The sequence below is a fragment of the Labrus mixtus genome, chromosome 8 (assembly GCF_963584025.1).
Source record: "Labrus mixtus chromosome 8, fLabMix1.1, whole genome shotgun sequence".
In the NCBI taxonomy this organism is placed as follows: Eukaryota; Metazoa; Chordata; class Actinopteri; order Labriformes; family Labridae; genus Labrus; species Labrus mixtus.
In genome coordinates, this window is record NC_083619.1 from 8,475,323 (window position 1) to 8,502,433 (window position 27,111).

The 27,111-nt window shown below is 41.5% G+C and overlaps 3 protein-coding genes across 4 annotated transcripts in view; all 3 read left to right on the forward strand.

Moving 5' to 3' along the window:
- The first annotated feature begins 350 nt into the window (after positions 1 to 350).
- zgc:171422 (uncharacterized protein LOC100001353 homolog) lies at positions 351 to 5,284 on the forward strand. Of its 2 annotated transcripts, none has more exons than XM_061044076.1 (7): positions 351 to 488; positions 1,040 to 1,281; positions 1,882 to 1,974; positions 2,171 to 2,263; positions 2,364 to 2,474; positions 2,578 to 2,710; positions 3,608 to 5,284. In XM_061044076.1, exons 2-7 carry the CDS (start codon positions 1,132 to 1,134, stop codon positions 4,975 to 4,977), a joined length of 1,950 nt encoding a protein of 649 aa, XP_060900059.1. In that variant the 5' UTR covers positions 351 to 488; positions 1,040 to 1,131; the 3' UTR covers positions 4,978 to 5,284. The 2 variants fall into 2 exon arrangements, with proteins under 2 accessions (XP_060900059.1, XP_060900058.1); XM_061044075.1 differs by having other exon boundaries at positions 1,079 to 1,281.
- Positions 5,285 to 5,639: 355 nt separating this feature from the next.
- LOC132978770 (zinc finger protein 665-like) lies at positions 5,640 to 13,146 on the forward strand. Its single transcript, XM_061044074.1, has 7 exons — positions 5,640 to 6,030; positions 6,782 to 6,984; positions 7,314 to 7,406; positions 7,902 to 7,997; positions 8,138 to 8,248; positions 8,845 to 8,974; positions 9,706 to 13,146. The coding sequence occupies exons 1-7, from the start codon at positions 6,018 to 6,020 to the stop codon at positions 11,580 to 11,582; spliced, it is 2,523 nt and encodes an 840-aa protein (XP_060900057.1). The 5' UTR covers positions 5,640 to 6,017; the 3' UTR covers positions 11,583 to 13,146.
- Positions 13,147 to 15,357: 2,211 nt separating this feature from the next.
- Positions 15,358 to 27,111, forward strand: part of col6a1 (collagen, type VI, alpha 1) — a 28,528-nt gene continuing 16,774 nt past the window's right edge. The window contains exons 1-20 of the mRNA XM_061044077.1: positions 15,358 to 15,642; positions 16,337 to 16,466; positions 17,057 to 17,257; positions 17,345 to 17,504; positions 18,875 to 18,988; positions 19,121 to 19,141; positions 19,800 to 19,820; positions 19,921 to 19,965; positions 20,090 to 20,143; positions 20,289 to 20,333; positions 22,000 to 22,026; positions 22,142 to 22,168; positions 22,285 to 22,329; positions 22,451 to 22,504; positions 23,023 to 23,085; positions 23,173 to 23,235; positions 23,333 to 23,386; positions 23,498 to 23,533; positions 23,622 to 23,684; positions 24,533 to 24,595. Coding sequence (XP_060900060.1) covers positions 15,558 to 15,642; positions 16,337 to 16,466; positions 17,057 to 17,257; positions 17,345 to 17,504; positions 18,875 to 18,988; positions 19,121 to 19,141; positions 19,800 to 19,820; positions 19,921 to 19,965; positions 20,090 to 20,143; positions 20,289 to 20,333; positions 22,000 to 22,026; positions 22,142 to 22,168; positions 22,285 to 22,329; positions 22,451 to 22,504; positions 23,023 to 23,085; positions 23,173 to 23,235; positions 23,333 to 23,386; positions 23,498 to 23,533; positions 23,622 to 23,684; positions 24,533 to 24,595 — 1,371 coding nt within the window. The 5' untranslated portion in view covers positions 15,358 to 15,557. The remainder of the gene's footprint in view (positions 15,643 to 16,336; positions 16,467 to 17,056; positions 17,258 to 17,344; positions 17,505 to 18,874; positions 18,989 to 19,120; positions 19,142 to 19,799; positions 19,821 to 19,920; positions 19,966 to 20,089; positions 20,144 to 20,288; positions 20,334 to 21,999; positions 22,027 to 22,141; positions 22,169 to 22,284; positions 22,330 to 22,450; positions 22,505 to 23,022; positions 23,086 to 23,172; positions 23,236 to 23,332; positions 23,387 to 23,497; positions 23,534 to 23,621; positions 23,685 to 24,532; positions 24,596 to 27,111) is intronic.

A 27,111-nucleotide genomic window follows, 5' to 3' on the forward strand; every position in this document is an offset into this window, starting at 1 on the left:
TGTCACACGGGCCAAACGGGCTGTTTGAGCACACAATTTTCTGAAAAGTGGAGCAAAGATGGAGAGGATGTACTTTCCTCATAATTGTAGTGTTTTTAGACAAGTTAGAAATACATATTAGTGCCAGAAAATCATGGTAAAGTGTATTTTGCATAATATGTGACCTTCAATTTATCTATTTAGATGTGAAGAATTTTTTCCTCAACACATGTTCAATGTCTCATGCCACAGTGATAAGAACAAATGAATCATTTGTGATACATACTGGTTTATACACCTTTATAAATACCATAGATATCAAACAGCAGGGGGCAGCACTACGACACTGTCTCAGACACCTACACCAAAGAAGAAGAAACAGCAGCTAGCTGTTTGGTTAGAAACTTTCACATGTTTCACAGCTCGTCATTGCTGAATTGAGATATTTTTATTCAGGAAACGGTTATTTGTAGTTTCTTCTCCTAGAGGTCTTCAGGGGAATAAAATGGGTAACATTTTTAATTTTATCTTTGATCATGTCACTTAGTTTTGACGGTGTTAGCTTGTCTGCTAACTTCCTCTCAGTCCTGTGATCACAAACTATTTTTTTAAAATTAATTTAAGTTATATAAGGAAGAGAATAATTACGTTTTACACTTCGTTGAGAAAATGTTTTAACTTTGCATCTCTAACAAATCCCCGTTTAGCCAAAATGAATAATTAAATGATAACTTATTTTAATGCAGCCATTAGTTTAAGTGTGTCAAATAAACATACACATATCCAATGAAAAATAAAAGTACTGAATAAAGCTTTTGAACATATAAAGGCCTATTTTGTTCAACTTTGTCCGTATTCAGTCGTCAGGAAGCTTTACTATTAAAAAAACAAACATCCAATCAGGAGCAGGCTTCCCTCAAATACTCAACTTGATATCCATTTAAATTCATTGAATACTTTTAGTCTTTACTCCTGTTGTCTGCTCAGATGTCGTGTTATTGCTCTCTGCTCTTAGTGTGACCTGTCAGCTCTCTGAAGCAGGTGTTTCTTTTCCACACAGGTGACTGTATTTGATGCTTCTGTCACCTCCTCTCTGCAGATGGTCCTCTGCCTCTCTCCTCTCTGAGGCTCCTGGCTCCTCCTCTGCGGGTCATGTCGGCCGTGATGTGGAAGGTGGTTCATCTGAGGAGCATGAAGCATTACGGGAAAGTGGAGGAGTTTGTGTCCATGGTAACTGAAGCCATCCCTGACCTGCTGACAGACAGACAGATGAGGCTACTCACTCTGGGCTTAAGAGCAAAGGTGAGACATCCAGATGCACCCGATGTCTTTATACTTCTGTCTTTTTATATTGCTGATAATGACAGAACGACTTTATTCCAATAATGTATTGAGGTTCACTTTGCAAAACTTAAACTAATAATTGATACTTTATTGATCCCGCGAGGTTAAATTCGTTTTTACACTCTGTCTGGTAAACGTGCTACACAAACATAGGCCGAAATACACACACATGCACAAACAGGATCCTATGGACATGCACTAATGGAGGGGTCTCAGAGGGACTTGAACCGGCGACCCTCCGATTCCCAACCCAAGTCCCTACAGACTGAGCTACTGCCGCCGCACAATGTCACTTAAGGTCACTTAAAACTGAAGTTGTTAACTGTTTAAATTTAGTAATTAAAGGGAAGCTTTAGAGCGTCTAGATTTGACATCTTCAAAACAGTGTCATAGTGCAAACCCATTATATTATTAGGTTCTCTTGCACTTTCCAACCTTTGTATTTTAAACCTAAGACATACTGTATCATGTCATATTAACAAAGATCTTCCCTGTAGCTCTGGTAGCTTGCCGTCTTGGCTTGTTGTGTGTGTGACGCTTGCCGAATGTTTCCTCTAGATGATGCTACAGATGTTGAGTTCTGAACAACCCGAGGATCTCACTGCTGTGAAAACACACCTGAAGATGCTGCTGTCATCCAGCTCAAAGCAGGTCTGTGAATATGTTTCCATTTATGGTATTATATTGTTTTGTAGGTTCGGGGAGTATTTGAGATGTTTTCATATATTTTAAACATAAATACATTTTTAATAATATAGCCCCAAATCATTACAAAGGTTATCTCAGGACACTTTACAGAAAGAGCCGGTCTAAAACTGATATAAACTTTTATTATTTGACTTGACAGGTTCTTCAAAGAGATGAAGATCTTGAAGAGAACTTTGTCAGGCTTGTTCAAAGACTCTTGGAGGACCCAAAAGAAACACAACATTTTCTTAAGGTGGGTCTCTGCTTCTGCATCATTGTTAGTTTTGACATAAAAAAAAGCAGTTTGTGTAGTTGTGAAAAGTTGCTTGAGCGGACCTTTTGTATTCTGACAGAATGTGTTTCCTGTGGTGTACGGGCCCGACTTTGATTCAGCTTTGGAGACACTGCTTTGTGAGTTCTTCACCAGGCTGGAAGAAGTGCTGCGCATACCAGACTTTAAGCAGGTAAAAACATCTCGTGATGTTAAACGGCAGGTTTCTTTGCATTTCCAGAGATTGTTTGTGTACTTCCAGTCTGTCAAGTAATAGTTTTGCTTGTTTGATCCAGACTGCAGTGTGGATCAGTGACACGCCCTCTGTGCTGGAGGAGTGTATGCATTGTGTGTCCAGAGAGGACGACCTCAGAGTGCTGCTCTGGAGCAAGGCCTGCCGAGGTGAAGTGGCCAACAAGCATAGCAGCGGTAAGTCTGTCCGGAATTACAGCCAGGGGCCAAATGAATAAACCATGTGTTCATCACGCAGTGTTCTGTTTGTGTTTGTCCACAGGATGTGCATACACATCCATCACCATCCATACATGATACAGTTCACTAGATGTTATGAGCAAGGTTGATCAGAAGATTGAGGGGGGATAGATGAAGGGGGTGAAGGGATGAAGGTCAGGGTGGAGGGAAGGAGGGAGGGGCGCTAAGGGTTTTAGATAGATAGATAGATAGACTTTGTTGTCTTTCCCAAAACAATAAACATAAGTTACATTATAAACACTTTTAAAAACCCAACACAAAATAGAGACAATAAAAAGTGGACCGTTAACGTCTCATAAAAAGTGTCTATTTCATTTTGTTCAGGGTGGTTATGGCAGAGGGAATGAAGGATGTCTTGTAGAGGTTTTCTGAGCCAGAGGGACTTTGTAGCGTCTGCCCGATGGCAGTAAGTAGAAGGAGTGGTGGAGGGGTTGACAGGTGTCCTCTGTGATCATATCAGTGCTGAAATGATGAGTCAGAGAACTTAGTTCCAGTTTAGCATGTGAAGATTTTCATGTTTTTTCTATTTACCACTAAAGTTGATATAAAAGTGTTTTGAGGAAGGAGAAAAAAATCAGTGTATAATAAACTATCCTCTGATATCCATCCATCCATTATCTATACCGCCTTTCCCATTCATGGTCACGGGGGCTGGAGCTGATCCCAGCTGTCACTGGGCGAGAGACGGGGTACACCCTGGACTGTCCTTTGACATATTTGACTTAATACTTTATCATTTTAAATAATTTTTGATTCTGGCCATGGTGCAGTTTGTTTACAAGAGCATAAACATTATTTGAAATTGTCTTGTTTATTTTTTTTCCCTCGTTGCAGATCCCTCTCACTCAGAGCAGCAGCTCTTCTCATCATTATCTCTTCCTCCTTCACTGCAAACGGCCACTGCCAAAGATACAGAATCTAACACAGAGACAGAAAACCAAAGACAATTTGAGCCTGTTTCTCCTGAGGAGACAGCAGACCCAGAGATGCTGGAATCAAGGTTTCTATTTGAAGAGGAAACAAACATTGTGGACAGTAACATTGCACAACGAATAACAGAAGGTCTTCTCAGTGATCCTAAAGTTTTCAGGGTGGAGAAAAACAATGGCATATCTTCAGCCCCCTGCCAAGCTCCCTCTACATCTTGTCAGAGTCCCGGGATGTCTGCCTCCCTTATCCGCTGTCCACGTAAGAGAGTTGCTAACAAATGTCCTCATTGTGGAAAGTGCTTCATTTACCGCTATAAACTCCTGGAGCATCAGCGGGTGCACACTGGTGAAAACCCTTACAAGTGCTCTCAGTGTGGAAAGGCCTTCAGGAGGACTTCTGACATGTCGAGTCACAGGCGGACTCAGTGCACAAAAGCAGCTTATGTCTGCATCAAATGTGGGGAAAGCTTTCAAACAGTACGGGAGAAATTCAGACACAGATGTGTCCAAAATGTCCAAACGTTCGACTGTTCCCAGTGCGGGAGAAGCTTTAAAAAAATGTACCTGCTGTGTAAACATAAAGTGACCCACACACAGGATCGGACCTACACATGCAAACAGTGCGGGCGGGTTTACCCCACCATGAGAGAGCTGCGAAACCATCAGAAGATCCATCCAACTGAGCCGTCCCATAAGTGTGCACAGTGTGGGAAGTTTTACAGCTCGGTGGCCAGTTTGACAGCACATGAGGTGCGTCACGAGCAAAACAAGACACAGATGTGTGTTTACTGCGGCAAGGCTTTCAAGACCAAAAGTGACCTGAAACTGCACACGCGCAGTCACACAGGCGAGAGGCCGTTTCAGTGCACATACTGTGCGAAACGTTTCTCTGTGTCAGGAAACCTCACTATACACATGAGGATCCACACTGGAGAAAAGCCATTTCTGTGCTCTGACTGTGGCAAGGCTTTTGTTTCAGCAGGCGAGCTGCAGATTCACAGGCGCACCCACACAGGAGAGAGGCCGTACAAGTGCACCATATGTGGACGGGGATTCACCATGGCAGGAAAACTAAAGCTTCATATGCGCGTTCACACCGGCGAGCGTCCTTATGTCTGCTTAGAATGCGGGAAGGGTTTTTCACGCGGTGCCGAGTTGAAAATACACAACATGAAGCACGCAGGGGTTCGACCGTTCATTTGTCACCTGTGTGCAAAGACTTACACATGCACCAATCACCTGAAGAGACATTTGAAAACTCACAGTGTACTTTGAAAGCAAACAGGTCAACACTGATCCCCTGATGGTCTTTCTTTCGTTTTAGCTGCTGGTGGTTTTGACTTTATGCTCTGTGTAATATGTCGCACAGTTGATCTCTTTTGTAAGGATTATATCGCAGAAATCGGTGTTCTGTGTCGATGTTGGTTTATTTGTTTTGTTCTCATAAAACCTAATGCATATGTTGAAAAGTGTCTAATAAGATAAGATAATACTTTATTGATCCCCAGAGGGGAAATTCGGGCATTGCAGCAGCACAGACAAGAAAGCTCAAAATACACATTAAACAGAATAGATAAGATAAGATAACTAAAAATAAAAACGGGATATATACAAGTACAAAATGAATGATGAAGTTAAATATGCAGGGAATTGAGACAGTATTTGCAGAGAATGACAAGATAAAGTGACAAGTGTTGATTAAAGTGAGGTATGATAAATAGCAGCAAGTAATGTAAAACAGCAGAGAAGAGAGGCATGAATCAATGTACAATACATCTCAACTAGTCTATGTTAGAACAAGATTCATTTGTTGACAGGAGCAAAAATATACTTTAATCCATCTAAACATTTTTTTTTTTTTTTTTCATTTTTGAACATGGTACATTTGACAACTTTGACAAAGGAAAAAACTAAAAATATAAAAGGCAACATGTATTGTTTAAATATTTGTTCATTACATTTTCCATAAATACACTGGTTGTGTTTGATATGAAGAGAAACACAACTACTGGGAAGTTGTTTGAAGTTCTCAAGTTGCTTGTAGTTTATGTGACTGCGCAGAGGGGCGGTGCTTCTCATTTTCACAGTAAAGAGAGTTGGAGTCGTCCTCTCCGGGCTGCTCTGTGACTCAAAACGAGCCCCTCTCCAGTGAGCTAACACTGAGTGGGCCAACGCGCACCAGAATGAACAACGTGTTTCAGGAAGAAGTTGGCGCCTGAGGCCCCTTGTACAGCTAGCTAGCACGCTAACACAAACTATGAGAGATAGTCCACTGTGTTGATCTTTCTTTCACTCGTTATTAAAAGAATTCCACAATGAACGACATGGGTATGTATTAGCTTTGCGAAGGTCGGCAAACGTTGTGATTTTCGGCCACATACGCGGTTAGTGAAAAGGTCTGGCCGCAGCGGAACAGGCCTCGACTAATCCCTGGAACAAGGATTGTTTTTACCCAGAAATAAGCCGGTCAAACCAGGCAGCATCAGCGACACTGTGGCTAACCAACTAACGTTTTGCAGTGGGAACAAGCGGAAGCTACATTCAGTAACTTATTTCACCAGTGTCCAGGAGGTTTTGATATATATATATATATGTATCAAACGCAGTACATACATGTTGTTTTTATTGAAAGATTTGTGCTTATTTTAAATAATGCGATTTACATTATGCTAATGGTTAGCCGTGTGCGAGTGAGTTCATAATCTGTTTCACGACCTAACGACACTGATTATTAAACCATTTATTAAGTGTATTAGTTATCAGTGTGTGGAGTATGTGTATTATATAACACATCATACAGATGACCGTGCTGCGTTCAGGGACTAAAGTTAACATTAAGTTCATTTCTATTTTACCTTTTAACACATTAGTCCATTTATAAAACGTCTAAAATAAGCTTTGATAGTGAAAGATGTGGCATGATTGATTTTTTTTGCATGTTAACAGAAAAGTCAACTAAAACCCAAAACCATTTAAACGTGTTCTAAAACATGAATATATTCAACAAGTAAACTCTGTGTATGTCTCAGCATTGGAAAAGATCCTCATTTGTTTGACTTGGTGTAATGTCTCTGTGAAGAGTTCAGTGTCCCCCTGTCCTCCCTGGCCCTCCTGGTCCCTCCACTCCGCCTGATGTCAGCCGTAATGTGGGAGGTGGTCCGCCAGAGGAACATAAAGCACTACGGGAAGCTGGAGGAGTTCGTGTCCATGGTAACAGATGCAGTTCCTGAACTGATGAGCAAAAGAGAAGGGAGACTGCTCTCACTGGGCCTGAGGGCAAGGGTACGCTTTTTTCTTTCCAAAATGTGTTAATTGCAGTGCAGAAATGTTTAATCAAATATAGATGAACTAGAAAATATAACGTTTGTAAGGCTTTAATGCAAATAAACCGTGTCTGTTGAAGCAACTATTGAAGTCACAACCATAAGCATGCTAAACAGACAATTACATGGACAGTAGCAGTGCCAGTGATAGTTGCAACATGATACATTTAACAATAATAAAGATCATTTAATACTGTGATTATGAAAAATAATTTACAAAGAAGCATATTACAAGAGTTTTTCAACTGAAATGATAGTAATTTAAATACTGAATTAATTTCCCCGTAGACAACTCTTGAACTGTTGCGTTCTGAACACCCTGAAGATCTCAAGGCTGTTGAGACCCACCTCAACAGAATCCGGACTTCTTGCATTGAAGAGGTGAGAGCGGTTTTTAAAAAAATCATTTTGTACCTTATATGACTGTTCTACCGAGCCCCTGAAGTCCAAAAAAGAAAAGAAAAAATCTCATGCGCACAAGTTAATATCTGGAGCGCTCAAAATAATTCACTTGTGTGGACAAGATATCTTTTTTTTACTTCTTGAAACTTCTGGGGCTCCAGTGAATCCAATAACACATTGATCTGATAAAAAGATTTTCTCGGTCTCGTGTTGTTAAATTGAATTGAATACCGTCATGTTTTAAGTGTTTTGGATTTAACAAATTATCTGAAAGACATTGCGTCAGACTCAGGGACTGTATTCTGTGTTTTTACTCTTTAATGACATTTTATTCACAAAACAGTTTTGAATAAACGTGTTGAGAATAATTCCATTTATCATTAACAAAACATATAGTTAGCTGCAGCTGAAATAGTTTGTTGAATCTTTTTGCTTTTTTGTTTGTTTGAAATGTGACTGTACCTTCTATCTCAGACAAACGATCCTGTGATTGAAGCACCAGAGGCGAACTTTATGAAGCTGGTCCAAGGCCTTATCGAAGACACTGATGGCAGAGAGCACTTCCTGAAGGTGAAAATGAAGATGACATTTATTGTGCTTGTGCAGTACATTTTTGGACAGTTAGACTTAACCAAATGTGAGTGTGTGAGTGTATCTGAACATGTGGTAATGCAAAGTCATGAGGTTTGTTTTGTTCTTCCCTCTGACAGAACGTTTTTCCAGTGGAGTATGGTCCTGACTTTGACACAGCTCTGGAGACTCTGGTTAGTGAGTTCTTCACTAGACTGGAGGAGCTGCTGCCGATTCCAGACTTCAAACAGGTGCAAGAGGATTTCTAAGGGTGCAATCACAGTAGGCAAAGTTGCTCCTGTACTGTGCTGAAGCACGATTGTCCCCCCTCCCCATACCCCCCGCTGACCCGCACTCACATTGCTCCAGGACTAACCGGGCCTGAGCACGGTTACCTCTTGAACATAAGGTCGTAATACAACACATGGAGGGCTTTATGTGATCATGAAGCGTGCTCAGTTTACAAACAGGCCGACTCAGAAAAAAAGGATGCATCAGAACATCAGATCAACACAGAGAACATGAAAGTATTTACTGACTTTATGGCTTTTGTTTGAGTCACTTTGTTCAGATACCGCCATAACATTCCAGGATTTCTAGATAATGGAGGCAGGGATCGATTAAACTTCATGTTCACGTTCTGTACCAGTGCTTTTGTTCATACATGAGCAACTGTACGGAGCTCTCACACAAGTCAAACAAGGTGGACTTGGGGGGTCAAATGTGCTTGAGCTCGGTACAGATTACCTAGTGTGAGTGCTCCCTTAAAGATGGGATAACAAATGAACCAATAGAACAGGATCTCTTTGTCATTCTAAAGTCCCTTCCTTATTCTTCTCTGATGTAGACTGCGTCCTGGATCAGTTCTTCCCCTGCTGTCCTCGAGGAGTACATGCAGTGTGTGTCAAACGGAGAGGACCTCAAATTTCTTCTCCAGAGCAAACAGTGCCATGGGAAGCTGGCCAAGAGTAGTGTCGGTATGTACACAACTTTTGTTATGAATACAGTTGTCACCATTAGCAGTTTCAATGAAGTTTCATAACAGGATATTAAAACAATAGTTGGTACAACAATCAGATAACTGCTGGTATCTCAAAGTGTGATTCAGTTTAACTCTGCGACGTTTGATCAGTGTGACATGATATCTTCGGCCCACTCAATAGAACCTGTCACACGATTATATCAAGCCACAGAGGATAACCACAATATTACCTGACACTATTCATACTGATTTCTAATTCATATTTCTGAATCAAATGTTTTTCCAAACTATGATTCATGTGTTTGATTGTATCCTCATATCTGTACTGTGTGGTGGTTATCTAATACTGAACACTTCACATCTTATTACACCGGACATGTAAAGGCCAAACAAGAGTGGAAAATGAGCAAAAGCTGTGAACTCTGCCGGAAATCAGTTTCATGCTTAATACTGGAGCTGTGTTAAAAGTGCGTCCTCTCTATCACACTCAATAGATTCAGTTCAATCTTTTTTTCACACATTGAGAGGTAATCTATCTATTCCCTTTTGATAAAATAAAAATCACAGTTTAGTGTATCTGAAAGATGTCAACATGCATCAATGTTTTCACTTTATATCAGCACTAATTCATTTTTGATGTCCATTATTAAGTATATAGTAACATCACTCATCTACTGCACAGACTTTTTTTGTTGTAGTAATATTCTCCTCATATTATCCCTGCAGCTCCGTTTCCATCAGATGATCTGCTCATCCCCTCCCTGTGCCTCCCTCCGTCACTGGAAGTGGCCATCGCCTCCCACCCGAGTGCTTGTGATGATGAAAACAACGACGTTCCTCAGATCGTCATGTTCGACGAGGAGCTGTCTACAAATCCTTCCACATCAGCCGACTTCCCAGAATCACCCAAAAGAACCGACATCCCGTCCTCTCCTCGCAGGAGACAGACGTCGGGGCTGCATAAATGCACGGAGTGCGACAAATGCTTCAAGCATCACTCAGTCCTCATCGAGCACCAGAGAGTCCACAGCGGGCTGCAGCCGTACAACTGCTCAGAGTGCGGGAGGGCGTTCAGAACCGCCACGCTGTTGGCCGGTCACAGGCTGCGGAAATGCAAAAATGCTGCGTATTTGTGTATCAAATGTGGGAACAGTTTTCCAACCTCACTGGACAAATTCAGACACCACTGTCCAAAGAGAGGCCGTAACTACGACTGTGGTCACTGCGGGAAGAGTTTTCAAAAGTCAAGCAGCTTAAAGGAACATCTACTAACTCACGTCCAAAGCCGGCTCTTCAAGTGCAGCCACTGTGGGGTGGGTTTTTCAGGAATAGGCGACCTGAAGTATCATCAGCAGGTGGATCATGATAAACCGTATCAGTGTAAGCAGTGTGGGAAGAGCTTTATCTCCTCAAAGTGTCTGTCCAAACACCAGCAGAGGCATGAAGAGCTCGGTGACATGGAGAGGGCTAAATTAATGAGCGGAGGGAAACATAGGAAGAGCGGCTCAGCTCATCGGACTTCCTCCTCATCTTTGTCCTCCAGGAAAACATCCTTGAAAGCCATCTACCCCCGAGGACGGGTCACACACAACTGTCCGCTGTGTGGGAGGAGCTTCAAGTACCGCTTTGAATTTCTGGAGCACCAGAGGTTCCACACGGCGGTGAAGCCTTACAAATGTTCTCAGTGTGGAAAAGCTTTCCGAACAGAAGCTCACCTGTCGGGCCACAGGAAGAGGAAGTGTAAAAATGCCTCCCACGTCTGCACAAAGTGCGGTTGTCAGTTCAGGTCTCTGCATGAGCGAGTCAGACATCAGTGCGTCCAGCTGCTGACAAAATACGAGTGTTCTCACTGTGGGAAGACGTTTAAGATGGCTCACCTGCTGAGGAACCATCAGATGAGCGATCACCAGCTGCCCTACAGCCCCAACCATCGCTTCAGGTGCAGATACTGTGATGAGACGTTTCCTGGCATCAGCGAGCTGAAGTACCATCAGAGAGTAGACCATGAGAAACCGTATCAGTGTCAGGAGTGTGGCAAGTGTTTCCTGTCTGAAAAATGCCTCAACAACCACGAGTTACGCCACAACGATGACCGACCGGAGAGCTGTCTGGTGTGCGGCCGCGGCTTCAGAAACCGCTACGACCTAAAGCAGCACATGCGCACTCACACAGGAGAGCGGCCGTACCAGTGCACACACTGCTCCCAGTGTTTCTCCACAGCCGGAGGCTTAAGGAGCCACACCCGGGTTCACACCGGAGAGAAGCCACATGTTTGTCCCGACTGCGGGAAAGCGTTCTCTCAGATGGGTGCAATGCGCACCCATAGACTCACACACACGGGGGAGAGGCCGTTTAAGTGCACGGTGTGTGGGAAAGGTTTCACGATGGCACACAAGGTGACAGTTCACATGCGCGTGCACACGGGAGAGCGGCCGTACGTGTGCTCGCAGTGCGGGAAAGCCTTCTCAGATGGAAGCGTGCTGAAGCAGCACATGCTGAACCACTCAGGGGTCAGACCCTACCACTGCCAGATCTGCCCCAAGACCTACACCTGTCTGAACCACCTGAGGAGGCACCTGAAGAGCCACTCCAACATGAACTGAGTCAGGCTCCAAATCATACTGGAGCAAAGCCTTTGAATGACATTTTACACTCCGAGAGACGATGCACTAGGTAGTTAGGTCTCTAAAGTAACAATAGACCGACTGAACTAAGCAATACATGAAGGTTTGTCTGATTCTGTTGCACTGTTGAAAGTGAGGGGAAATTATCCTCTCATTTGTAAAGTCAATTTAGTCACATCAGCCAAAGCTAAGGCCGATGTTTACATTTAAACGAAGGGTTTGTCATTTTAGGAGAAAGCACTTTTTATCTCTGATGATATTTTCATGGGAAGAATTAAACCAATCTTAGTCTGTCGATTTAGGGATGTAGTTTGAAAAGAAAAAGCCTCCTGTTGTTGCAGCTGTTCTTTGTGTCTGATAGGCGCAGATTGGTGCAGCTGCTAAAATCTGGCAGCTAACCAGATCCTTTTGATAAAGTTAGTGGCCCTAAAGAACTTCAGGCTTTTCTGCTGCTTCAGTGTTTTTACCTTCTCTGGTATTGAAAACAAGATACAAAACTAAACTGTCGACAACTCCAACTAGACTATGTCATGGACAAGGATGCATTTAAAAGTACTTCGAATCGTTTATAATGAAATGTGATTATTTGTGCCAGAGAGAGTACAGCTGAACAAATGCAACAGACTGAGAACATATAGTGGCTGATTGCACCCAGTGCATCCTGGTACATGTAGTCAGTCCTGGCTCTGCTAGCGGAAGAACTCAGCTTTCTTGTTAAATGTAACACAATGCTGAGACAATTATTACTTATATGCGATATTAAGCATAGCCAGGGGTTGACATGCAAATCAAACACATTTCCCTCTCAAGCTGAAACCACAAAGACTGGAAGTTTAACTTAGCACAAAGACTGGAAACAGGGGGAAACAGATTAACCATGCTCAGATTTACTGCTTTAAAAATCAAATGAGCATATAAAAAGTGCAACGGATTAAAAACTATTTTTATAAAACTTCTTTAACATCACAAATTGAGGTGAAGAGGAGTTAGTAATCTTTTTGCTTCAAAGATGAAGGTTATGATTTTTATTTATGTGTCCATTCCAGGTGCTGAGCTGAGCATGTTGGTTGTTGGTTTTAGCTTCATATTTAATGAACAGATGTTTTCAACCTTCCCATAAAAATCAGCAAGTATGAAAAGTGTCGACCCGTTCCTTTAACATCAGCACAAACAAACGGTATGTTTTTCTTTAATTGCCTTCCAGGCTTTTCCCTGAGCTTTGATTTCTTGTTTTTCTCATTGTAGCCACTTGTGCATGAAACATGTGTGGACAAGGTTCTGGATATTAATTTGATGGGAAACTTGAGTGTTCAGAAATTGTACTTTTGGTGAAAATCTATTTTTTTTTGGAAAGGCCTCAAAAGTTGTAGAAATTAAAGTGTTGACTGTAAATACGCAGAAAGACAATTATTGTAAGAGTGCAAAGATATAATGATGGTACTGTTTATTTCAACATGACATGACTTTATTCCGATGGGCCTTTTCTTTGTGCCACCATGGTTTGCAAAATCTGTGAATCTCCAATTAAAAGACCTTGGTTCTACATGGTGCATATGGACTTCTTTTTCAGAGGGAAACATCTGAGACATTAGGATTAGGACAGAGTTTCACTAGGTGGCAGCAGGAGATCATTGCCCTTCTTTCTCGCCTGATCAGGCAGTTTCAACTTTTAAACATGGATTCTAAATTTACAAAAAGATCAGATTTTTGTTTATGCTGCTCTGTTAACTTGAGACGAGATGTCTGAGGAGACGGAGATTGATGGGGCACTAATGCAGCGGAAGGTATTGCGAATCATTTCCTGTCATTAACTCTATTGGGTGTGGTTCAGGGTCTTGATTGGACTGTAATTTCCTGATGTTACGACTGGTGCCTTGTGGTATCTCAAGTGATTGAACCCATGATGGGGGGGGGGGGGGGAATGCACTCTTTAGTTTGTGTGTTGCCTCTTAAGCTCAGTAAAGTTTGTTCCATCATTTCCAGTACCATGCTTCTAACTTGTACCTCAGGCAGATTCTTTTTTTAAGTCGTATGGTAAAAGGTGCATCGTGATGAATCTCTTCCATCTCTGCTGCTTTGACTTTAATGTTTTTTTCCCTGGAAAAGAAGAGCTGGGTTTTTTCTCTCCCTTATACCATGTTTCATCTCATCCGTGGCCACGTTTGTAAAGTGCCATCTGAGTCATGTTCTCTCAAACAGACCCCAAATCTCTGCCCTTCACTCTGCCTTGGGATCAACCCCAAGGATTAAATGTGGTGGTGTGTTAAACATCTCAAGATGTTAAAAAACCCACAAACTGTAAAATGCTGTCATGCTGGAGACACTGGATGTACTCTGCTCTGTTTCTTCTTTCTCTCTGACTCAGAAATGCTGCTAATCTTCTCCACTGAACATCAGGATCCTGTGGAAACTCTGCTGCACCCTCTCTGCCAACACTCATTACACAGAACCTCTCAGCTTCAGGAAGCATGTGTGTTTTTGCAATGGCTTTTTTCTCAAGATATAATGCCGCCTTATGTCGGCCTTCTGAGGACATAACCTGGTTTGGTTTCCTGGGGGGGGGGGGGAGATGATGACTTCTCAGTGATCTCAGTCACAGGGGGGGGGGGGTCTGTCTTTGAACTCAATCGCCCTAGAAACCGTGAAAATAGAAAACACTGCCAACTTCTTGGTTAACAATTTTAATAGAGTAATGCAATCCAAATGCAGGGTATTGAGACATCCTCAAATGTATGCACTACAGTACAAACGCCCCTAAACAATTGCCAGAAACCCAACAGATTTACAATGAGAGCTCGCTAATAAACACTGATCACTAACAGATGCCCCCCATTCCTCCTTTCTCTCTTCTCTCCTTTCCTTCCTTCCCTCCCTTTCTTCCCCCTTCACACAGCTTTCTCTCCCCCGAAACAGTGATCTCAGTGGAAACTCTGAGTCCAGGTGCAGTCCAGCAGTTTGAGCACAAACACAGAAACACACATGTAGGCGGTCTCCACGGCAACCGTGCGACATCCACCCCCATCAACACCTTGCCAAATTAGCACTCCACGCCCACACCTCTTTGCCTCCTTCCATGGAAATGTACCCCAAGTTTTCCAAAGTTTAAATCGTTCCAGGATTTACTTACAATGAACGCTAGATGGCACTGTGCCTCTTTGAGCGTGGAGAAAAATTGAGTGGAGATTACCCCTCCCTCCACTTGCTTTTATGTTCAGGGTCATGTCTGGACGCCGAAGTGAACCAGATGTAGTAAAACTCCACCCACCTCCATCTTCCACAGAAAGAGAATACAAAATGCTTCCAAGATGTGCGTCAGCTGCTTTTCATTAAGTGTGCTTAAATTAGTACAGTGTGCATCTATTCACGACTACATTTCTTGAATTTCCTCATTACTTTTGTTCCCCGGGGCCCCTTACTTATTATGTCGAATATCTCATTATACACATTATGAAACAATTAAAATGCGAACAAGAGTGGTGTCTGCAGGCACTTCTTTCCTGTAAAGAAAGGGGAAAAAAACTCAGCGCACATTGGAGCCTCCTCCACGATCAGCAGGTTGATTGTTTATTCCTGCGCGCCTCTGTCCCTGTGGACCCTTTTAAGGAAGCATAGGCTACATATCTTTTGATTTTGTGTAAACTCTCTTGGCCCGTGCGCGTTCCTGTCGATTCCTGCAAATCGTCTCCCCCGAGCAAGCGCGTGAACCCTTCCTCCTCCTCCTCCTCCTTCTCCTCTCGTCCTCCTCCTCCTCCTCCCTCGCCGTGCGCTCTGGTCCTCCTCTGCGCGCTCTGGGTCTCGCCTCGGAAAAACTGCGGCGGAGCGCTGGATCACGAAAAAGTTCGCCAAATCAATTTAGAGTTATCGGGTTTGGGGCCGGAGTGGTTCGGTGTTTTATTTTCAGGGGATTGGGGTGTTTTCTATGTTTTAACTTTTTAGCTTTTGTGCAGTTTAAACATGGAGACTCTCAGAAGTCTCCTCGCGCTTCTGTGCGTTTTCGTGGCTGGTGCGCAATCGCAGGTCGTAAGAGACAAGTTTGCGGGTAAGTTTGTAGAAAATATCCCAAATCTTCAAAGAAAACGCATACAATTGTTTGTCTTCTGATATTATATTGCATGTAAAGGTATTTCTGTATCTGAATGTAACATGTCTTATACTAACGCGTTGTTTGATGCAAGAGTGAGTCCAGATGTTCCTTGTCTTGGGGTTGCATACTTCTCAGTCTGAGGACCCTTTCTTTCTAATCAACAGCACAGACAACTGAAAGTATGACTAAATGATGAAAGTAGCCTAGCCCACCCTGAGCAGGCCCTTGTTTGGTCCTTATGGGTCTGAATAGTAAACATAATGGGATGTAAGATATGCAAGTGCTGTGGGTGCCAAAGTGATACAGTTGATTGTACCTCAGGCCTTGTTTCTCTGCCTGAATGCTAAGCAACATATAAAATGTAAAAGTGTAAATGCAGTCAGCCATATTATGGATGCAGGCAGTCAGTACAGGCCTGCACCTGTCATACATCTACCTGTATGAAGGTGCATAGATCAGCCTCTTGGTACCCAGTGCGGTGCAGGATGCTTCATGTAGGCCTGATGTCTGATGCTGCTGTAGAGATGAATGTGCTGAAGTCTGAATAAGTTTGGGGTTTTTTGATTGTTCATATACTCATAGATGTCACTCTGTTTATTGGATGATATTTGCTGACAGCCATCTTTGTTTTTTGTTTTTTTGTGAGCAGATTGTCCAGTTGACCTCTTCTTCGTTCTGGATACATCGGAGAGTGTGGCCCTCAGACAGAAACCTCCAGAGTTCTATATCGGACAGATCAAGGCATTCACCAATCGCTTCATTGATGAACTCAAGGACATGTAAGATCAATTCACCCACACACAGAAACACTTACAGTGATTCATTCCCATTCTCTACATGTAAAAGGAGCATTAGCATGATTTGAAGACACTACAGTATTACAAGTTAAGCTCTTCCATTGAAACCAGCTTGTTTCATTCCTCACCTTGCAGTAAAAATACACATATTGTATGGGACATTGTGACACCACAGGTTGTTGTAGTTACATGTGCAAGAGCACAGCACACCTGTGACCACACCCAACCACACCCATCACTGATTAAAACATGTAACCACAGAGGGCATCACTGTTCAATGAAAACCAAAAAGTGTGCTTACACAAATGCATAGAGTATGAAAGTTTAGGAAGAATTGCTCCTGTCAGTTTCATGATTTTATGGTTCATTATTTAACCTCTGTAACGTAGTAGAGTATAACTGTGCATCCATCACTGTTGTTTTATGTTTTACTTAAAGGTTTTTTTTGGGTTTCACAATATTTAGCTCTACTCAAAAATGACTAAGCACCTGATATAATTGATATGCTTTGTAATACCAGAATGGTATGACCACAACAACTGATACCGTACTTTACATTTCCATTGATCCAGGCGCCATCGCTGTGACCGCATCCTGACATGGAACTCGGGAGCTCTGCACTACAGTGACGATGTGAAGATGGTGCGCGAGCTGAGCGACATGAACAGAGACCGCGAGGCCCTGAAGAAGGACATCCTTGACATCGAGTACATCGGCAAGGGCACATACACCGACTGTGCCATCAAGAGGGGCCTGGCTGAGCTGCTTGTCGGGTAAATGATAAAAGACACACCGGAGCAGATTCCATGATAAGGCGAATGGTATCTTTTGTAACTGTGTGTTTGTGTGTATGCATGCAGGGGTTCACACTACCATGAGAACAAGTACATCGTGGTGGTGACTGATGGGCATCCAATCACTGGGTACAAAGAGCCATGTGGAGGCGTGCAAGAGGCCGCCAACGAAGCCAAACAACATGGAGTGAAAGTGTTCGCTGTTGCCATCTCACCTGACCAGGAGGTAACACACACACACACACACACACACACACACACACACACACACACACACACACACGCACAGTTACATACCTGTGAGGACCCTCAGAGGTACCATGATTACAGCAACTAATCGCGTAACCCCATTTAATACCCTGAAAATAAATAATAGTGGTTCAAAGCCTAAAGAGAAATAGTCTTGGACACTTCTTATGAGAAGGTTCTGTAACTGTGTTTGACCGTTGCTCCTAACCCTGGTTGAATGTGGGCGGGGCTACATTAGGGTAAGATATTAATCATACATCTGTAGGCAGAGGCTTTGCAGAGAGGTGGCCAGGGGTGGTATGCCCCCCCCCCCCCCAAAAAAAAAAAAAACACACCACACCAAAATCCTTAATTATGATTGATTATTTGCCTTGTCAGAGGGTCAGAGGTAGGACTGTTGAGATCCACCTTCAGGCTCTGTTGCAACAGGCACCTCATAGTTTTCATTGTGAAGATTTTTTGTTTGCAATTTTTTAAAATACTTTAAATGGTGACTTTGGATGTACATTGTTTTGAGTCCTTGAGGAGTTAAGCATAGAAGATGTACAGTATATGTCGCCATTATCATGGTTTCTTAAAACTCGATGTGATTAGCGCAGACAGAAGGGATAAATTAGCGCTCTTCATTCATGTGTGCACAGAAGACTGATGACTGATGAGGATAGGGAGAGTTCAGTATCTTACAGCAAGGTAAAGAGAAGAGAGGCGATGATTCACAAAGTAACTGTTAGGAAAGAAAGGTGACGTAAAATAAATGATTGTGAAGAGGTTTTAAAAAAAGTAACTTAAAGTAAATTGATGATTAGATAATATATCTGAGGCATCCTTCATTAAAATAATCTACGGTCAAGTAAAATGACTTACATTTGATAAAAGAAGAGAAGAGAAGAGAAGAGAAGATGATTCAGCTCTTTGACGAAAACCAAGAAGAGTCACTTAAAATAAAGTTGAATCAAGTAAACAGAAACAAATGAAGAGAAGTATAGTTAAGGAATAGTCATTAATTTTAAAGAACTGTACTCAAAAGAGGACACGCACACACACACACACACACACACAAGTATACAGACATGCCGACTTGCTCAGGTGAGCCTGGAATTAGAAAAAAAGACATAAACTTTAAATGAGATGCTTATAAGGTAAATATCAGTGGATGTGTAATGTATGTAAGTTTAGTGTGGGAATAAATAAGTCTATTTTTAATGTAGGCTGCATGAAAATATACCTGACTGTTATGTTCATGTCTGAAAGATTAGCAACAGCATGCTCAGAAACATCAGCCAGACAGCATGTAGCAGTTTCTGTATTCATAAGTGTTGATGGTGTTTTTATTGTGCATCTCTCCAGGACACCAGACTGTCCCTCATCGCAACAGATCATACCTACAGACAGAACTTCACCGCTGCAGACGACTCTAGATCCACACACATGGGAACCATCCGAACCATCATCGAAATCATCGTATGATTCCTCTTCTTCTCTTCTCTTTTATTGTCATCCTCTCCTCTCCTCTCCTCTCCTCTCCTCTCATATATGGACAAAGCTCAACATTTGGATTTTAAACTAATATTGATTATTTTTCCTTCTTTTCAGACAAACGAGACGAAAGATACGGTATGTCATTTTAACACACTTTCTATGTAACAATTTACGCTATCAAAATGATTGGATGTGAATTCTACGAGAGTTTCTGCAAAATGTCCTAAAATCTCAACAATTTGGCTGAAATCTGAATCATTATAAATAGTTTATGATGAGTTTTGCTGAAACATCTTGAGTCAGACAAACTGTTTACAGACTGCATACAGACTTAATGTCATGGCATTAAAATGTTTACAAACCAAATTTCTCCACTTTACCCAGTTTGAGGCCTCTAGAGATGTTTTGTTAGTTTAGAGTCTAGAGTGAAATAAATCTTTGAGGAAGTAGTTGTGTTGTTTACAGTCTGGTTTGTTTTCATTGCCTTTCTCTTGTTTTGGCTGAGTCTTTAGTGAACTCTGTCATGATCAGGAAACAAGGCGGGATCGGAGTACAGGAAGCTGAAATTGGCATAAAAAATAAACTGAGATAACAGGGAAACTGCCAACAATGATGAAAAAATGTAGATTTTTAGTTCAGTTGACAGATTGGATCAAAGCGGTAACACTGGGTAATATCATGACCTCAACTTAGATGAATTCAAAACTAGACGATATAACCAAACATAAAGACAGACAAAGAAACTGTTCATGCTTTAAGGTGTTCATATTGTTCTTTTCTTTTTCTTTTCCAGTGTTGCTCTTTCGACTGCAATGTAAGTATGTCATGTATGACCTTTAACAGCTAAAATCATCCCTACTTGCTGTTTTTAATTCGATTGTTTCATGGTTTGTGTTCTTTCTTTTTGTCTGCAGGCTAAAGGAGGGCCTAAAGGACCAGGAGGAGACCTTGGCTCCAAGGTGGGATGATATATGATGAAGCATGTGAAAATATATGTTAAACCCTCATAGTACACAATGCATTCAGTGAAAGTGCTCCAAAATCCTCAAATGTAAATAATGCTTCTGTTTTGCCTTCGTTTAGGGAGAAACCGGTAGACCAGGAATGCCCGGAGAGAAAGGAGATGTTGGTGACATAGTAAGTGACCTTTGTGTCCTCCATCAAGTGCAACAACTCCATTCTGACCATTTGAACAGACATGTAAAAACTTGTTGGGTTTTTCATACGGGTGTGATGGAATTTTGTATTTGGATGATCTGATGTGTCTTTTTCTCTGTTACAGGGCAGTGTGGGAGATCCTGGTCCTGTTGGTTACAGTGGAATGAAGGTAAAGTCACTCTTTTTTCAACACCATGGTTATTCTTCATATACTGTATATAGTCCCATAATGTTTACAGTTTCAGGTATTTCGTTGACTGTTGTCCTTTTTTGATGGTTCTGTCTGCAGCTATATCTGCAAAATGGCTGCTTGAAGCCAAAGGTTTTTTGTAAAAATAATAATTCTGTGCCTCAAATTCATGTGTTATTCAAGTAAAATGAAAAATGTAAATGTAAAATATAAAAGCAAGTTAGTTCTATATATGCAATGCGATGCAACACTACAGGATATGATACAACATAATAGGATACTACACAAAACGCTATGTTTCATTGCATTACATTACATTAGGTTGCTTTACAGTAGGCTACGTTAGTTACCTTAAGTTACTTCACGTTAATGTATGTTTAAGTACGTTACGTTCCATTACCTTAAAATACCTTACGTTACCATATGTTATGTTACTTTACGCTAAGCTACGTTACATTATGCTACGTTACGTTACCTAACATTACATCACGTTAACTTACGTTACTTAAGTTACCTTACATTACTTAAGTTACCTTACATTGTATTATGCTACTTAAGGTTACCTAACATTATGTCACGTTAATTTACATTATGTTACATTACGTTACCTTACATTACATCACGCTACGTTACTTTACCTAACATTACATCACGTTACCTTACGTTACTCTACGTTACCAGACGTTACGTCACATTACCTTATGTTACTTTACGTTACCTAACATTACGTCACGTTACCTTACGTTACTTTGTTACCTAACGTTACTTTACGTTACCTTACGTTACATCATGCTACGTTACGTTACCTAACATTACATCACGTTACCTTACGTTACTTAAGTTACCTTACATTATATTATGCTACTTAAGGTTACCTTACCTTATGTCACGTTAATTTACGTTACTTTACGTTACCTTATGTACATTACCTTACATTACGTTACCTACATTACATCATGCTACATTACTTTACCTAACATTACGTCACGTTACTTTACGTTACCTTACGTTACTTTACGTTACCTTACCTTACTTTACGTTACCTTACATTACATCATGCTACGTTACTTTACCTAACATTACGTCACGTTACCTTACTTTACGTTACCTTACATTACTTTACGTTACTTTACGTTACTTTACGTTACCTAACATTACATCACGTTACCTTACGTTACTTTACGTTACCTCACGTTACATCATGCTACGTTACGTTACCTAACATTACATCACGTTACCTTACGTTACTTTACGTTACCTTACATTACGTTACATTACCTTACCTTACGTTACCTTACATTACCTAACATTACGTCACGTTGCGTTACTTTTAAGTTACCTTACATCATGCTACGTTATGTTACCTAACATTACGTCACATTACCTAACATTACGTCACGTTACCTAACATTACGTCACATTACCTTACGTTACTTTACCTTACCTAAAATTACGTCATGTTACCTTACATTACTTTATGTTACCTAACATTACGTCACGTTACCTTACCTTACGTTACTTCATATTAATGGTTGTGACCTAGAAAAAAATAAAAGGAAGCAGACATTAGCAAATATAAGTCTGACTCTGTATGTTTTACTTGTTACATGGAATGATTTTGATTCTTGGGTTTTTCTGTTTCCAGGGAGATCGCGGTGGCAGAGGAGAGAAGGTACTTTCACCACTCAAAAATACGAAAATTATTCTTGAAGAAGATAAACTGTTTGTTATAGGATTGCTGGGCTGTATAACTAACGAGCTGGCTCATGTCATGTGTTTTCCTGCAGGGTGAAAGAGGACACAAAGGTTACAAGGTGAGAACCTTTTTTTTTCTTCTTTTTTTACAGTTGTGTGACATTTCTGTCGGTGATTGCTCTAAAAAATATATAATATTGGTTAAATGAATCTTTCTCTATTCTCTCTTTCTCAGGGAGACAAAGGTCTAAGAGGAAATGATGGAGTTGATGGACGCAAGGTGAGTAATAGACCTGAAACATCCAAATAATGAAATGCTACAGTATGTGTGTCACGCTCTATTCTTATTTATTTATGAATGTATTAATGTTTAATTGTGTCTCTCTTGTTGTTCTCATTAGGGTGAAGCTGGTTTTCCTGGACTCGCCGGCTGTAAAGGATCTCCTGGATCAGATGTAAGTCCTATATCTCAATCTCAGATTAATCCTTCTGTTCGGCTCCAAATTTGGACCTCAATCAGAGCTCCACTCAGACTAATGTCATGCATCGCAGACAGTTTGAATCACAACCAGAGGGGAAACCAATCACTAGACGCTAACACAGTCTGAGGACCGCAAATACACAAGCAGTCAGATGTTAAGGTGTTTGGACACACACACACACTGTATTTGTTTCTATTTTTGTGTACTAAAATCTCTTTTGAAGCTCATACAGGCCACTTCAGTATCAGCCTGAGGCTCAGACACACAGAGGCCCTCGACCCTTAATCACGCTTCGTTTACATTCTCTGCTGTCAGATTGTTTAAATTGAGCCATATAGTCCCACTGTAAACACACACACACACACACACACACACACACACACACACACACACACATTCATGTGCGTACATGCTCTGCGGCCTCAGACAGTGTTGTGGCTTCAGCTGCTTATGATCATTCCCTCAAACTGTGTGTGTTTCTCCGCTTTTAGGGTCTGCAGGGAGACTCCGGACCAAAGGGAGACCCCGGCTCTTATGGACTGAAAGGAGGAAAAGTGAGATGAGAAAAAAAAACTTGTTCTTATGAATATTTCAAGTAACCTTTGGGTGGCCTTTAATAACATATTATGCTCTTATTTCAGGGAGATCCTGGAAGAGACGGAGAACCAGGAAGGCCAGGAAACTACGGCCCACTGGGACCTCAGGTACATCAAAAAAAGACAGACAGAAGACAGATCAGTACAAATAGTATCACACGGGGCAGGAAATCTAACACATGAATAAATACCTGTGTTGTTTCAGGGAGATCGAGGCCCTCGTGGAGCGGACGGGGACAAAGGAGAGCGTGGGGATGATGTAAGTGACGAAGCTCCGATCAACAGCAGAAACACATCAAGGTTTTGTTATCATTTACAGCCCGTCTGATATCCTGCTGTGTGTGTCTGTGCGGGTGTTTGTGTTTTCTAGGGTGCACCAGGGCCAGATGGACCTCGTGGGGAGAGAGTAAGTTAGATTAATATGAACTTTGAAGTATTTTTTGAAACAGCAGCCAAAGTACATGTTGACATGGTGTTTTGAAATCTCTTCATAGGGGCAAGTCGGAGAGAAGGGAGAGCAGGGATCTCGTGGAAACAGAGGACCAAGAGGAGAGTCTGTGAGTGACAGAGGATGCAAAAAAAAAACTCTAGGAGTATAAATACATGTGTACAAAACAAATAGAAGACCTGATTTAACTTCTCTTTGAAGTAAAAGTGCAGAAGTGAAGCTCCTGAAACGTACCTTTTGTACTAACCTTGTTTTAACTGATATTAACCAAAGGATACACTGAGAACGCTGCTTTTTTTGAGCCGTTGTCCCATCCCATTGGTGTAAAATCTTGAAGTTGTGAAGGCAGTGTACTCTGATGGAAAAAATAAAATAACAATCCCTTTAATGCCTTAAAAGTAAATTTAAGAGCCATATTTGAAAATGTTGAGGATCCCAAAGAACAGTTACAATTAAGTTTTATGACAAGAAATCTGCAGTAATATGATGAAAAAAAGTATTCAAAAGACAACTGGACTTGGTTGAAGTTGTTGAAGGTGTTTCTTCCTCGTCTGAAAGACTTCTTAATTTCTTAAAAACTAACCCTTTAACATTGTTTTACTCTAGTTATTAAAAATACATAAAACTCTCCTTAAGTACAGCAACAATGTTTTTGTACACTTAGCTAAAAAGTACGTTTTTGTTTTTGTTTTTCTGGTGAGAGATAAAATGATGAGGAGGACCACCCCCATCACTCTCACTGAATTCAGTCTGAATTCATCACCTCCTCCTGTGAAATTCACGGGAAATGCAGTGACATCCAGATTGACTTAACTGAATCACAGACTATTTTCATAAAGTCCTTCACCATGTTCTCCTGCTGATCTTTAAAACTTGGCTCCTTCTGCCTCTCGTCTCTTTTGTTACAATCTTGAAAGACTATTGATCATTTTTAACATTTTGTTCTTTCTCTGCCAGGGGGAACCAGGAAGCCGAGGAGATCAGGGGAGGGAGGGCTCAGCTGGCCCCAACGGAGACCCTGTAAGACACACTCAAATATAATCACACACACATTTATACGCAGACACACACACACACACACACACACACACACACACACACACACAGGAGCTGCTGAACCATTGTTTGTTAGCCTGTTGAAACACCCACTTTTCTCTCTGGCAGCATCCTTTTTTTTCCACTTGGAGAGGAGAACTTGTGCCAGAGTGTGTATGTAGTGTTTCTAGTGTGTGTGCACATGTTAGCTCTTTTGCATTTGTGTCCATATTTCATGTTGAGGGGAGGCTTAAACAGAGGCGAACCTGGCTGCAGCCCCAGAGTGCTGCCCACTCCTCCTCGCTTCAGCTCCCCTCTCCCGTTCTCAGCTTCTCCTCCGCCTGGGAACGTCGACACTCACTCTTTCCCCTCTGACTCAGTTCTTCTCTCCGTCCGCTCCAGCCAAAGCCTCAGCACGGTTTTTTTTATTAACAAGGCACCAGGCACAGTAATAATAATAATACGTTACAAGTTCTTATTTGTGGTGACCGCCGTGATGTCAGAACGTTCAATGGCTCTATTGTGCTTTCAGATGCACCTCCTTCTTCATCAGAGCTCAATGAACATTTACTAAACTGAACAGAAGAGAAAACATGGAAGAACTGACATGATGGGTTTACCTCACACAGTCAGGAAAAAGCTGTACCGCACATGCAGTCATGTGCTGCACATCAATAAACCCTCTAAAGCGGCAGTATTCTGTATCACAGTCACACAGCGATGACTAATAACACTTTAGGAGGGTTCTTCTTCTATGTCAGCATGACATTGGCAAAAGCACACTTTTTTATTTTGTTTTAAGACTTGGATGAAGTCAGATTAGAAGAGCAACAATCATTCAACTTAGTTAAACCTGTTTATAGGTGCTAGCTTAGCAGAGCCTGGCACCAGGACAAAACAGTTAGCTTTGAACAAAAGTTACCATGAAGGGCCGTCCAGAGACACTGAAACATTTCTATACACATACCCACCAATGAACAAGAGTCTTGTTCCATTTCATTAATAATGTAATTCAGTCAATTCATTATGGACAGCACGCAGCAGCTCAGCTAACCTGCTACACTCAAGAAAAAACACCACAGCAATGGCTAACTCTTTTAATTTAACAATAATAATGTAGGTACTACTTTTTGTTTGTATACAGATTATTGTTTTAAAAGTTCGGGAGGGTTTGGAGGTGGACAGTGCTGACTTCATCACATTCCTGTTACCTCATGGCACTTGTTTAGTGCTGACTATGCTAATCTGAAGGAGGCTATAATGCATGACGCTAAAGTCAGATCAGAGTTTTTATTGCTGACCTCTGGCTTCAGTGATGTACAGGTGTACTCCACGACAGAGTGACATCTGTCTGTTAAATTGAGTCTCCCTTTGTTTATTAACAAAACATGTTTAAAATGTTTAATTAAGCAATGCAGTGGATACAAAACACCGCTAAATAAGAGTCTTGTAAAGCTATTCATAGACAAGTTAGGGTTATTTCTACAGCTCATTTCAGCAACAAGGCAATTCAAAGTTCTTCACACAAGACATCAAACGCATCATGACAAAGGGAAGAGACATTTAAAAATCATTCAATCACATAATATGACATAAAGCAAAAATAAAACGTTAAAATACAAAAATAAATTAATAACCAAACATTTCTATAGTGGTGTTATCGGCTCTGTGCACCTTATAATGTTTTAGTGCTTTGAAGTCCCCGACTACAGTCTTACTGTCCCGACGGACACAGATTCAACTGCTCACAGTTTTCTCCGTCTGCGTTCGGAGAAGGCGCCCTGGAAACCCCACCCAGGGGTGCTGTGGTGGTGAAATTCACCCACAGTCGTTACAGTTTAACACTACACTAATTTGTTATCAAGAATGGTGTCGTGTCTGTCTATTAAAGTGAATGATTACTTTAAGTAACCAGCTCTGCAGGCACACAAGAATCCAGTGCTCTGAAGTCCCTGACCACAGAGTCTTACTGTCCAGACAGACACAAATTAACCTGCTGGTCTCACTTAATCACTTAATCAATTAACAATCCACACTAGAACGTCTTCCCGAGGATTTAGGCTCACAGTTTACTCCGTCTGTGTCGAGTCACACCTCACAGGTTGGTTCAGACCTTCAGGTACTTGCAGGGACATCTTACACAGCCCAATTGCTGTTGGTCTTTTTTAAAAGAGTTTACAGATGTAGAGAGCCTCAGGTTCTCTGGTAGTTTATTCACCACAGGTGAGGGGCATAGAAACTAAAAGCTGCCTCACCCTGCAAAGTTCTGATTCTGGGAACAGTCAGTAAACCTGTCCCCAGAGGACCTGAGGGGTCTGGATGCCTGATAAGGTATTTTGGCTCAAGACCATTTAGTGCTCTATACATGAGATGGAGTTATAGAGTTAGGGGGAACTTTGTCTTTATGTCATTTTTGCGTTTTTCTTCAGCAGTATGAGTTTAATGTCTTTGTTTTTGGAAAGTGTTTTAATAGTCTCTCATTAGAGGTGTTGTTGTTGTTT

Excerpts from the sequence above, each read along its gene's own strand:
- LOC132978770 (XM_061044074.1), top strand. Across the intron at positions 7,407-7,901 it reads GGACTTCTTGCATTGAAGAG|ACAAACGATCCTGTGATTGA; the intron begins GTGAGAGCGGTT and ends CTTCTATCTCAG. Across the intron at positions 7,998-8,137 it reads GCAGAGAGCACTTCCTGAAG|AACGTTTTTCCAGTGGAGTA; the intron begins GTGAAAATGAAG and ends TCCCTCTGACAG.
- zgc:171422 (XM_061044075.1), top strand. Across the intron at positions 2,264-2,363 it reads AAACACAACATTTTCTTAAG|AATGTGTTTCCTGTGGTGTA; the intron begins GTGGGTCTCTGC and ends GTATTCTGACAG. Across the intron at positions 2,711-3,607 it reads GGCCAACAAGCATAGCAGCG|ATCCCTCTCACTCAGAGCAG; the intron begins GTAAGTCTGTCC and ends CCCTCGTTGCAG.